This window comes from Dipodomys ordii, unplaced genomic scaffold, assembly GCF_000151885.1.
Source record: "Dipodomys ordii isolate 6190 unplaced genomic scaffold, Dord_2.0 Scaffold23, whole genome shotgun sequence".
NCBI lineage: Eukaryota > Metazoa > Chordata > Mammalia > Rodentia > Heteromyidae > Dipodomys > Dipodomys ordii.
Window position 1 is genome coordinate 708,376 of NW_012267239.1, and position 11,367 is coordinate 719,742.

Genomic DNA, 11,367 nt, shown 5'->3' on the forward strand with positions numbered 1-11,367 from the left:
AGTCCCCACGACCAGATCCCGCCCCCCCCAAAAAAAAAAGAAAAAAAAAACAAGACAGTCCATGAGATTTATCTCTTACCAGCAAAAAAGTGAGAAGTGGAGCTGTGGTTCAAATGGTAGAGCACTAGCCTTGAGCAAAAATGCTAAGAGATAACACCCAAGCCTTGATTCAAGCCCCAGTACTGTCACATATGCACAAAAATGTCCTTTAATGGCACCATCCCTGCGGCCCGTTTTCTCCAACTAGGCTCTGCCTTCCACAGTTCCACCAACTCCAAGAGTCCATTCAAATTTTGAATCCATGCATGCATCGAACCCCTGGATTAGATGACATCACAATCCAACAGCCTCTGGAAATGCCCTCACAGACATGCCCAGATTAGTGTGCTTTATTAATTTAGGCAGCTCTCAGCCCAATCAGGTTGATAACTGAGATTAACCATACATTTTTTCTGGTCTTTTAACTTACCAAAGACCCTGTTGGATATATATAGCCAGTCCTGGGGCTTGAGCTCAGGTCCTGGGCACTGTCCCTGAGCTTCTTTTTGCTCAAGGCTAGCACTCTACCACTTGAGTCACAACGCCATTTCCAGCTTTTTCTGTGTATATGGTAATGAGGAATTGGACCCAGGGCTTCATGCATGCTAGGCAAGCACTCTACCACTAAGCCACATTACCAGTCCTTTAGCTATTGCTTTTTAAGTTCCAAAACCTAGACAACTGTCAGCATAGCCCATATCCTGGTGTTGTGCTCCTATGAGCAAATTCAGCTTTCCCTGGATTTCTGAGTCTATACATGGGGCATCTACAAAGCCTCTGGCATTTTCTTTGTTAGGTCTCCTGGGGCCCTTCATCCCTCTTTCCATCTTTTCTCTCTGTCTTCCTTTGCCACCACTTTGGGGCTAGATGTATTGCTTCTATCAGCCCCATAGGTGAATTCCATACATGCACATCATGCTCATGAGCCCATCTACCTGAGCCATGCTCTAAAGTGTCTAATGGGCCTATGCTCAAGATCAGTCTCCTGACTGTCCCTTATCTGCAGTGTTTACTACCCAGTGAACAGCTATTCTGGGCTTAAAGTTGCAAGGGCATCCTCTATTATTATTTTTCTTCCAGCTGGATGAGCCATCTCATTTGTGTGTGTGTGTGTGTGTGTGTGTGTGTGTGTGTATGAACTCACACACACCATGAATTTAAAGCCTGAAGGCTATCCTTTAGTTGTTTTTTGGTTTTTTTTTAGCTCAAGGCTGATGCTTTACCTCTTGAACTACAGCTCCACTTCCAGCTTTTTGGTGATTAGTTGGAGATAAAAGGGTCTCATAGACTGTCCTTCCCCAGCTGTCTCCAAATCCTGACCCTCAGATCACAGCCTCCTAAGTAGAATTACAGGTGTGAGTCACCAGCTCCTGGCATGAGATGAGCCATCTGCATGTCACCTGGTTCTCCATAGCCTGCTCTTTACTCCCTACACGACCACCAGGGACCCTGAGAAAATGCTCCCCAGCATGTTTACTCCTCTACCCCATGCTTGTCAGTCCTTAGAGGAGGTAAGAAACCCTTACAGAAATAATGAACACTAGCCAGCATCTTCACATTTTCTCTCCCTTCATCTCAGTCACTACTGGAAACATCGCCCTGTTCATCCTGCCCCAGGGCCTTTGTATTTGCCCTTTAGGCCTCCTACTGGACTCTTTTCAGCTATCTGTTCTAAAGAAGCCCTCCCTAACCACACTGCCTCATTCTTCTCTTTCATTTTCTCTGCCTTCCTATTACTAGAACTTACCCTGCCTGTTCCCTTCCAATTTCTCATCTCTGGGCATGCAACACAAGCTCTGTAAATAATTGCATGAATGAATCACTGAGAGGTGAGAGTCTAAAGGCCTGAGGGGGCAGACAACAGACATTCATAATGGTTGGAATGCAACCAAGAGATGGGGTCATACAAGCCACTGTGTGAGGTGCTGAGTCTGCTTTCCCGTCTGTGTCCTGGAAAGCCCCCGAAGTTTTAGGATGCAAGAGGATTGTGATCAGACCCATGGTCAGGGGATTCTTGGGACCTGCTCGGACAACCCTGTGCCCCCTCTCCGCGCTCCCTTTCCACCTCCTTAGGCCAGCTCTGGGGTCTCGGCAGGTCATTCGCAACATGAGCTCTGAGTTCTTCGCTGCCCAGCTCCAAGCTCGCATCACTGACAACACCACTCACGTGGCTTCGTACTATGAGCCTGAATTCTACAATCCGGATGATGGGGGCACCAGCCACTTGTCGGTGGTCTCAGAGGATGGCAGTGCTGTGTCCACCACCAGCACCATCAATCTCTAGTAAGGGCTGTGGGGCCAGTTGGTACAGGGTTAGAGGTGGTGGGCTAGAGGCTACCTTCATCCCATGAAAGGATTCCCACTTTTATGGTGGGTAATAGGTCCCACCTTGGTAGCTTGGCCTCACAGGGAGTGGGCTTGGCTGGGGTGGATGGGGAGGAGGGACCGGGCAGGGCCAGGCTGGTTGCTCACAGCTATCTACCCACTTCCCCTTGCAGCTTCGGCTCTAGGATCCTTTCCCGGGTCAGTGGCATCCTGTTCAATGATGAGATGGATGACTTTAGCTCGCCTAACTTCATGAATCAATTTGGAGTGTTCCCATCACCAGCCAATTTCATCAGACCAGGTGCAGGATAAGGGTCCCGGGGAGTTTGTGTTGGCAGGGGCTGGCATCCTGAGCAAGGAGCTGACTGGCATCTCTGTTCACTCTATGGACCATAGGGAAGCAGCCATTATCATCCATGTGTCCATCCATTATTGTGGGTCCGGATGGGAAAGTCCAGATGGTGGTGGGAGCCTCTGGGGGTACACAGATCACCACATCCACTGCACTGGTATGTGTCCCCTACCTGTCCTCCCTCCCCCTGCCCCTGGGCCACACGGAGTCCCTCACCATTTCCTACTCCCAGGCTATCATTTACAACCTGTGGTTCGGCTATGATGTGAAGCGGGCAGTGGAGGAGCCCCGGCTGCACAATCAGCTTTTGCCCAACACCACAACTGTGGAAAAACACATTGATCAGGTAGGCTGTGCGGTGGGGAAACTGAGACATGGTGTGGGCTTTTAAGGCCTTCTGTGCTGGAGGGTTATTTCTGATGGACATAATGGAGCCCCTTATGGACTCATAAACCTGAGTACTCCCACTTTGCTCTTTCCACCCACCAAGCACATCTGGCTTTGTGTGTGTGTGTGTGTGTGTGTGTGTGTGTGTGTGTGCGCGCGTGCACTGGGGCTTGAGCTCAGAAACTAGGTGCTGTCCTTTAGTCTATTTGCTCAAGGCTGGCACTCTACCACTTGAGCCACAGCTCCACTTCCAGCTTTTGGGTGGTTAATTGGAGGTAAGTTCCACAGACTTTCTTTTTTTGTCGGCCGTGGGGCTTGAACTCTGGGCCTGGGTGCTGTCCCTCAGCTCTTCAGCTCAAGGTGAGCACTCTACCACTTGAGCCACTTCCGGTTTTCTGCTCGTTTATTGGAGATAGGAGTCTCACAGTCTCTCCTGCCCGGGCTGGCTTTGAACCGCGATCCTCAGATCTCAGCCTCCTGAGTAGCTAGGATGACAGGCGTGAGCCACCAGCGCCCGGCTAGTTCCACAGACTTTCTACCCAGACTTGCTTCAAACCTCCATCACATCTCAGTCCCCCAAGTAACTAGAATTACAGGTACCTAGAAACCATCTGGCTTTGTAAGGCCTCTAATCCACAGAGTGGTTCAGACCATCTCTATGGCCCTGCTGAGGCCTCCTTTTCCCCTGTCTCCTTCCCTAGGCTGTGGTTGAAGCCCTGAAGGCCCGGCACCACCATATCGAGGTCACTTCTACCTTTATCGCTGTGGTCCAGGCCATTGTCCGAACAGCTAGTGGCTGGGCAGCCGCCTCAGATTCCAGGAAAGGTGGAGAGCCAGCTGGCTATTGAATGCTTGGATGAACAAGACTGATCAGAAACCTAGGGACAAGAATCGCGACAGGGACTTTGGAGGACATGCTCTTTCTGAGAGTGGCAGAACAACATAAAATAAATGGAGACTGCAGTGCTGGGCTCTGGGAAGCCTGAGTGGCAGGCTCCCCACTCCTTGGGCCTGAGTGTCTTGTGTATGAAATGGAATTCTCTGGTTGGGGAAGAATGGAAAACTGGAAACTAGAGATCTTTGCACTGTGAGTGCTGGAGTTATCCTTAACATTTTAGTAGGGGGAGAGCAAAGTATGTGGGTAAGTTGAAGGGTGGAGGATGAGACTGGGGGGGGAGAGCAAAGTATGTGGGTAAGTTGAAGGGTGGAGGATGAGACAGGCAGGCCATTATTAAGCTCTATCCTTCCTCACTATGAGCTCCAGGACCAGACATTTGATCTGGATAGCACTTCTGAGTATCTCCCACCAGGGGGAGCCCCAGCCCCGGTATTGCTGGGGAAGATGGCCACTAGCAGAACCTCCTTAGGATAACTAGTTTCTGAGCTCCCCCCTGCCCTAGAAGTAAGGGTGAAACTGAAATCTGAGGAGTGAAGATTGGGCGAGAGGCTGAAGCAAAGCTTCTTGGTAAGAGACACGCCCAGGGATCACTCGCCGCCGAACACAAACTCAATGTGAGCCGCCGAACACAAACTCAATGTGAAGCCAGGCTTTCAGCAGCCCTAAGGGGAGGAGTCCAATTACCCCAACAGCAAGCTAGTAAACTGGAGAAGATCTGCAGCTCTCCTACGGAGAAAGAGCCCAGAGGGGTGGGTCTAGAAAAACACTGAGGCCCCTTATCTGGGGGGGGGGGGGGGGGAGGGGGTGTGTGACAACCTTCCTCTCTAATCTAATAACCCTTTCCCAACACTGTAATCCCTGAGGCTGGTGGTGATTGGTGGAGGTTTGGGATGAGGTCACAGTTTGACTGACCTCTGGCAAGTGACAAGTAGAGGGCCCTAAGGAACACAGGCTGGTGGAAGGGGTTGGCAAGCTGGGAAACCTGATTTCTTTCCAACAGGAAATGGGAGTTGGGTCTTCAGGCTTCATCCAGGGTCTAACACTAAAGCCTACTGGGTTCTCTGGGAAAGAGACAGAGGCTGGGTAGTGGGGTGTGGCAGTCACTCCTGAATCTTTAGTCTAAAAGGAAAGTGGTAGAGTGCTTACCTTGCATGCCTGAGGCCCTGGGTTCAATTCCTCAGCACCACATAAGTAAAAAGAAAAAAGCCAGAAGTGGTGCTGTGGCTCAAGTGGTAGAGAGCTAGCCTTGAGCTGAAGAGCTGAGGGACAGCACCCAGGCCCAGAGTTCAGGCCCCATGACCGGACCCAAAAAAACATAAAAATAAAAAAGTAAAAAATAAAAGGAAAGGCCATGGCCCCATTTGAGATCTGTTTTAGATCTCACAGCTATGAGAGAGCGGAAGATGGGAAAAAGGACTCACTGCTCCAACATGCTGGTGGATGAATCCAGGTTCCCCAGGCCTCATGGGGCTTAGTCCCAGACAAGTTCAGGGATGGGGGAGCTGAATATCTCTCTTTTCATCCCATCTTCAACTCTGTCACTTCCTAGATTAGGACATTCAGGATCTTCTGAGCTGAATCACCCAGCCTAGCCTCTGGCAGAAATCCCAGCATGACACAAATCTTTCCCCCAGGGCCTTTGCCCATACTGTCTCTGTACCCTGGCCTCTGCCTGATCAGAATAACTACAGAGATGTCCCCACCCCCTAGCCCTGGCTGTTTTTGTCCTCTGAGGACTGTGGTGAGCGGGTGGGATGCACTTTCATTCCTGATTGGCCAACGCCACTGCAGCCTGGGGGACAGCACCAGCCTACTTAAGACAACTATGACAACAGGCTTATGGGAAACAGTCTCTGACTCAGACTGACCAGGGAATCTGGCAAGGAGGGCCCAGTGTAATCTGGGCAGACACTCTCTAGCTCTGGGTCTCATTTCTTGGCTAACCCAGGAGGTGGGCTATGACTCCATGTATGGCCTGCAAAGGTCAGTGCTGTGGTAGAAAGGAAGGCAGTGTAGGGCTGTGGCAACTGTTTCTAAGCTATTGTCCTTGGGCCCTACATCTCATCAAGCTTGCTCGCTCCAGCAATACACAAGGCAGCGTCCCCAGGGAGGAGACATGGGGCCAGTGCAGGAATAACCCTGAGACTGATGGTCACAGGGAACCAGCAGGGAGAGCCTGAGTGAGGAGAGGAGGCTTGGGAACCCAAATAGGGTAGCATTGCTCCCCAAGAAGTTCAAGAGTGTATCTTCAAGTCAGCAGGTCTCAGGGGGTAGGATGGTCCAGTGGCACTGGATGCCACCGATTAGACACGTGGCCTGTCTGCATCCTGCCCCCTCTAAGGGCAGCGGCAGCATGCTGGGCTCTGAACCAGGTTGTGGCTGAGATAAGCTACAGGACTCTACCTTGGATCCTCCTTCAGCTTCTCTTCTGGGCCATATGAATGACAAGGCTGAGCTGCTGCTCATCTGAGAGTGGAGTTCCGCCCTGGGATGGGAGGGGGTTTTGGCTCTCAGGGCCTGATCCAGGAAAGGGTGGGTCACTCCCAATTTAGCCTTCTCTGTGTTTCTGGGAACCAGGGCAATGGTACAAGGGTCCTTGGGAGCCTTACATGCAAGCCCCTTGCCCCTGGTGCCATGGGGTGGACAGGAGGGCCAGAGGACCAACTGGTAGTGAAAGAGTTAACCCCAGCCACATTGCAAGGAAAAAAAACTTCCCCCAATAGACGCCTTGCCTGGCCTGCTGCCCCACCAGGCTGGGGCTAAAAACTAGAAGTTCAAGCTTGTGGGCAGATCTCTTTGCAGCATGCACTTGAGGAGGGCAGGGGCTGCTGATATCCATCTGTCTGTCTATAAATCCATCTGCTTGTCTGCCTGCTGTTTGTCTGTCAATCCATCTGTCTGTCTGACCTCCTTTCTTTTAAGTCCATCTCTGCACTAATGTCCATCGAACCTTCCTCTCTGTCCAGCTGTCTGGCTTAGATGTCAATCTATCTGTTTCTGCCTCCATCGATTTTTCCATCTGTTCACTCATCAGTGAGTCTACCTGTGCAGCTTCTTGTCCATTTATCTGCCTGTCTGTCTGTCCAACCTCTGGCCTACCTGCCTACCTGCCTCCCCTTCTCCTCCCAGGCCAGCAGCCATGGCTCAGTGCCACAGGGCCATCGTCAGCCTGGTCTTGCTGGGGCTGGGGCTGGGGCTGGCCATTGTTGTGCTGGCTGTGGTTCTCTCTCACCATTCTCCTTCCTGTGGCCCCCAAGCCTTTGCCCATGCCGCTGTAGCTGCTGACTCCAAAGTCTGCTCGGACATTGGACGGTAAGAGTTGGGGGGGGGGGGGAACTGGTGGCCCTTGGCTGCTGGCTTCTCTTGGAGACTGTGTGCCTGTGGCGAGTGTGTGGGGAAAGGCACAGGAGGGTATATGCTGGCTCATGGAAGAAGGGCCGTGTGGATTTGAGCTCTAGCATCATCAGCAAGGAGGCAGCCCCAGGACCTTGCACAGGATGGGTGGCAGGTAAGTCCACAGAGCAGATACGGAAACCCCATGGGGGCAATGGCAATGTTGCACGGGCAGTGTTTTGAGTCCATCCCTAGATCGAGGGCTCAAGAGATCCACTTGTACAACCAAGGTTGGACATAGAAACTCTAAAAGGGCTCTGTAGCCATATCCCTGTTCTGGCCAGCCTAACTCTGATGACCTGTAATGGATCTGTCAGCAAGGTTAGTTGGCCAAGGCTGGGGGCTTTTCCCAGGGGGTTCAGGGGATCTGTGTATGGGTGCTGGCCTGCTGGGTGCACACAGTACTGCCCAGGTTCCATTTCCCTTCAATCCCCCTGCTAATGCCACTTCCTTCATGGACTTTCCCCCATGTCACAGGGCCTGGACCTGTGACTGCTGTTTGGCAGGCCATAGCTGCCATTTCCTCACCTTCTTCCAGGAAACCCAGCCTGTGAAAAATCTCTCACTAGGAATTGGCACTCTGGCTCAAGTGGTAGAGCGCTCGCCTTGAGCTGAAGAGCTGAGGGACAGCACCCAAGCCCAGAGTTCAAGCCCCACGACCCACAAAAAACAAAACAAAACAAAAAATATCTCTCACTAGAGTGAAACACGGCAGAAAGCTCCTTCTGGACCCCCAATTCTCACTGGGTCCCCAGAAACATTCTGCTAACCAACTTGGTCTACTTCCCAGAATATCAGCTTTACAGGCTACGGTGAAGACTTGAGGTGGTTTGTAAACCCAAGGGTGGGTTCTGTAACAAAAGAGTGTGGCAGACCCTGGCCCATTCTGCTCAGGCAAAGCTGGGCAGAGAGGACTTCTGTCCCCTTCTTCCTGGTTTCAAGACATGTGTTCTTTTGCTGTTTATTCATTTGTCCACCTTTTCATTCATTCATTCCTCCCTTCCCTTTCCCATCATTCCACCCTTCCTTCTTCCACTTGCTGCTGAGCTGGTCTTCTGAGATCTCTGTCTCTTCTAACTTGTACTTGTGCATACTTTTAGGATGGAAATGGCTGTGAATGGCTACTCAGGGATGGGCAGGCAGCTGCTTCATCTCAAAATGTGTGTGTGTGTGTGTGTGTTGGTGCACACATACACACACATACACACACACACACACACCAGTACTGGGGCTTGTACTCAGGGCCTAGCCACTATCCCTTAGCTTTTGTAGCTTTCTTTTTTTTCTTTTTTTGGGGGGGGGGTCTGGTTGTGGGGCCTGAACTCAGAGCCTGGGCGCTGTCCCTCAGCTCTTCAGCTCAAGGCTAGCGCTCTACCACTTGAGCCACAGTGCCACTTCCAGCTTTTTTCTTTTTGTTTATGTGGTGCTGAGGATTCGAACCCAGGGCCTCATGCATGCAAGGTAAGCGCTCTACCAATGAGCCACCTTCCCAGCCCCCTGTAGCTTTCTTGCTCAAGGTTGGCACCTACCAGTTGAGCCACAGCTTCATTCCCAGCTTTTTTTGGTGGTTAATTGGAGAGATGAGTCTCATGAGCTTTCCTTACTGGGTTGGTTTTGAACCATGATCCTCAGATTTCAATCTTCAAGGATGATAGGAATGGGACTCTAGGAATGGGTCTGCTGCCACTAAATCTCTGAGCAGATGGGGTACTTGATGGGTTTCCTTAAGCCTGTCTGGGGTCTGCTTTGTGCATGAGGCCAGTTTGAGGGTGGGGAGTAGTCTCTGCTTTGATCTACTCGCACACTGTTGGAATTCTAGCACTGTTTGTAGGTGATGTGAAAGGGTGTGGTTTCTCTTCAATGTTTTGTCAAACAACTTTCTGCTTCCTGTTCCTGTTTTAAGAAGCCACAAGTAGGAGGAAGCTCCAACAGCCACTTGGAGTCTCCTAGATCAGGTGACCCTGGCTAGACTGAGGGGCCTCAGGAAGGTGCCTGGCTACTGGCCAACATCTTTCCCATAGGGGCCTTGACCTTGTTGCCTCCAACAAGTCCATGTTCCTTCCTTCCTGCTGTCCCCATCTCTCGCCACCACATTTTCCTCCCAGGGCGGTCTGCTGCAGCCTGAGTCCCTGGATGAGCGTTCTTTACATTTGGTCCAAGGCTTGGGAAGGGCTCCATGATGGTTAGTTAAGAAGTTTCCCAATGGCTAGAGGCAGAAGCTCGGGCAGAAACCCTGATGTCTGGCGAGGCAGAGATGGCCCCTCAAAGGCTGCTGGACTCTGGAGTTTTCTAGTCCTGTTTGAGGGTGAGGCTCGCCCCACTGGGCCTGAGGGGACACTCCCAGCCTGCGAAGGTTGGTTAAGTGATCGCCCATCTTCTTGATGAGCTTCACCTCTTCATCCAGGAAGTGGTTCTCTAGGAAGAGATGGGGGTCTGTGTGAGCAGAACCCAAGGTATGAAGATCCACAATGGCTTGGTTCAGGTTCTTCTCCAGGGCCAGGGCAGCTTCCATGGCTTCCACGGTTTTACCCCACTCATCCTGAGAAGGTTTCTGCACATCCTGGTTCTGCATCTTCAGGAGGCGCTGGGCACCCACGCCCTCCAGAGCCACATGGTCACGATCAAAATAGTAGCCCAGAGACAGGTAGGTGTAGGAGGCCCACAGATGCAAGTTGACCAGGCGGTTGATGGCAGTCTCCAACCTCACTGGAGTAATTCTGACCAATCTGGGAGGTGATGGCTGGTCATCGATATAGAGCTAACCACAGAAAAACACGGTGTTGGTTGGTCTTGGAAGCAAGCAACGGGCGAGAAGATCAGGGTCAGAGGTGGTGAGTGGAGAGGCAGTTGGTGGTGGAAAAGAGGAGTCCCCGGGTCTGTTCCGTCCAAACACTGTTGAAGCAAGACACAGATCTGCGGGACTGACACGCGCTTCTGCTCGTTCATCTTTTTTTGTATTGTACTCAAGGCTGGTGCTCTACCACTCGAGCCACACCTCCACTTCTGGCTTCTTGGAGGTTAATTGGAGATGAATGTCTTACAGACTTTTCTACTCGGGCTGGCTTTGAGCCTTGATCCTCAGGTCTCTGCTTTCTGAGTAACTAGAAAGCCACTGGCCTGGGCTGGGAAGGTGGCTCAGTGATAGAGCGCTTGCCTTGCATGCATGAGGCCCTGGGTTCAATTCCTCAGCACCACATAAGCAGATGTGGCTCAAGTGGTAGAGCATTATCCTTGACTTGAAGAGCTGAAAATCTCCCAGGCCCAAAGTTCAAGATCCATGGCCAACAACAACAACAACAACAAAATGCCACTGGCACCCAATGAAGGTTCATCTTCTAAGAGGACTTCTGGAGTTTCAAGGCTAGGGGGATCTTTTCCATATTGTGAGCTTCATCTGCTGTGGCTTCTCAGAGATTCTGCTCTTCTAGTAGATGGGCTTGCTTCTCCATTAGTTGTGGAGATGGGCGGGAAGGGATGGTAGGGGAAAAACAAAGGAGGAAGCAACAATGCTTGATAAGAAATGTACTCATGGAAGTGGTGCTGTGGCTCAAGTGGTAGAGCGCTCGCCTTGAGCTGAAGAGCTGAGGGACAGCGCCCAGGCTCAGAGTTCAGGCCCCACGACCGACAAAAAAAAAAAAAGTAATCATTACCTTGCTCATGTGATTGTAACCCCTCTATACAGCATTTTCACAATAAAAAAATTATTAAAAAAAATGAAGCCAGGCACCGGTGGCTCACGCCTATTATCCTAGCTACTCAGGAGGTTGAGATCTGAGGATCAAGGTTCAAAGCCAGACTGGGCAGGAAAGTCCATGAGACTCCTTTTTTTTTGGGGGGGGGTCCGGTCGTGGGGCCTGAACTCTGGGCCTGGGAGCTGTCCCTCAGCTCTTCAGCTCAAGGCTAGCGCTCTACCACTTGAGCCACAGTGCCACTTTCGGCTTTTTTCTTTTTGCTTATGTGGTGCTGAAGAGTC

At 51.3% G+C, this 11,367-nt stretch overlaps 2 protein-coding genes and 1 pseudogene across 2 annotated transcripts in view; 2 read left to right on the forward strand and 1 right to left on the reverse strand.

Moving 5' to 3' along the window:
- Window positions 1-4,113, forward strand: part of Ggt1 (gamma-glutamyltransferase 1) — a 26,008-nt gene extending 21,895 nt beyond the window's left edge. Inside the window, exons 10-14 of the mRNA XM_013014246.1 lie at window positions 1,962-2,322; window positions 2,538-2,665; window positions 2,761-2,873; window positions 2,949-3,062; window positions 3,805-4,113. Coding sequence (XP_012869700.1) covers window positions 1,962-2,322; window positions 2,538-2,665; window positions 2,761-2,873; window positions 2,949-3,062; window positions 3,805-3,951 — 863 coding nt within the window. The 3' untranslated portion in view covers window positions 3,952-4,113. The remainder of the gene's footprint in view (window positions 1-1,961; window positions 2,323-2,537; window positions 2,666-2,760; window positions 2,874-2,948; window positions 3,063-3,804) is intronic.
- A 2,688-nt stretch (window positions 4,114-6,801) lies between these two features.
- Window positions 6,802-11,367, forward strand: part of Ggt5 (gamma-glutamyltransferase 5) — a 26,420-nt gene continuing 21,854 nt past the window's right edge. The window contains exon 1 of the mRNA XM_013014408.1: window positions 6,802-7,313. Coding sequence (XP_012869862.1) covers window positions 7,141-7,313 — 173 coding nt within the window. The 5' untranslated portion in view covers window positions 6,802-7,140. The remainder of the gene's footprint in view (window positions 7,314-11,367) is intronic.
- LOC105984137 lies at window positions 8,202-10,340 on the reverse strand (annotated as a pseudogene).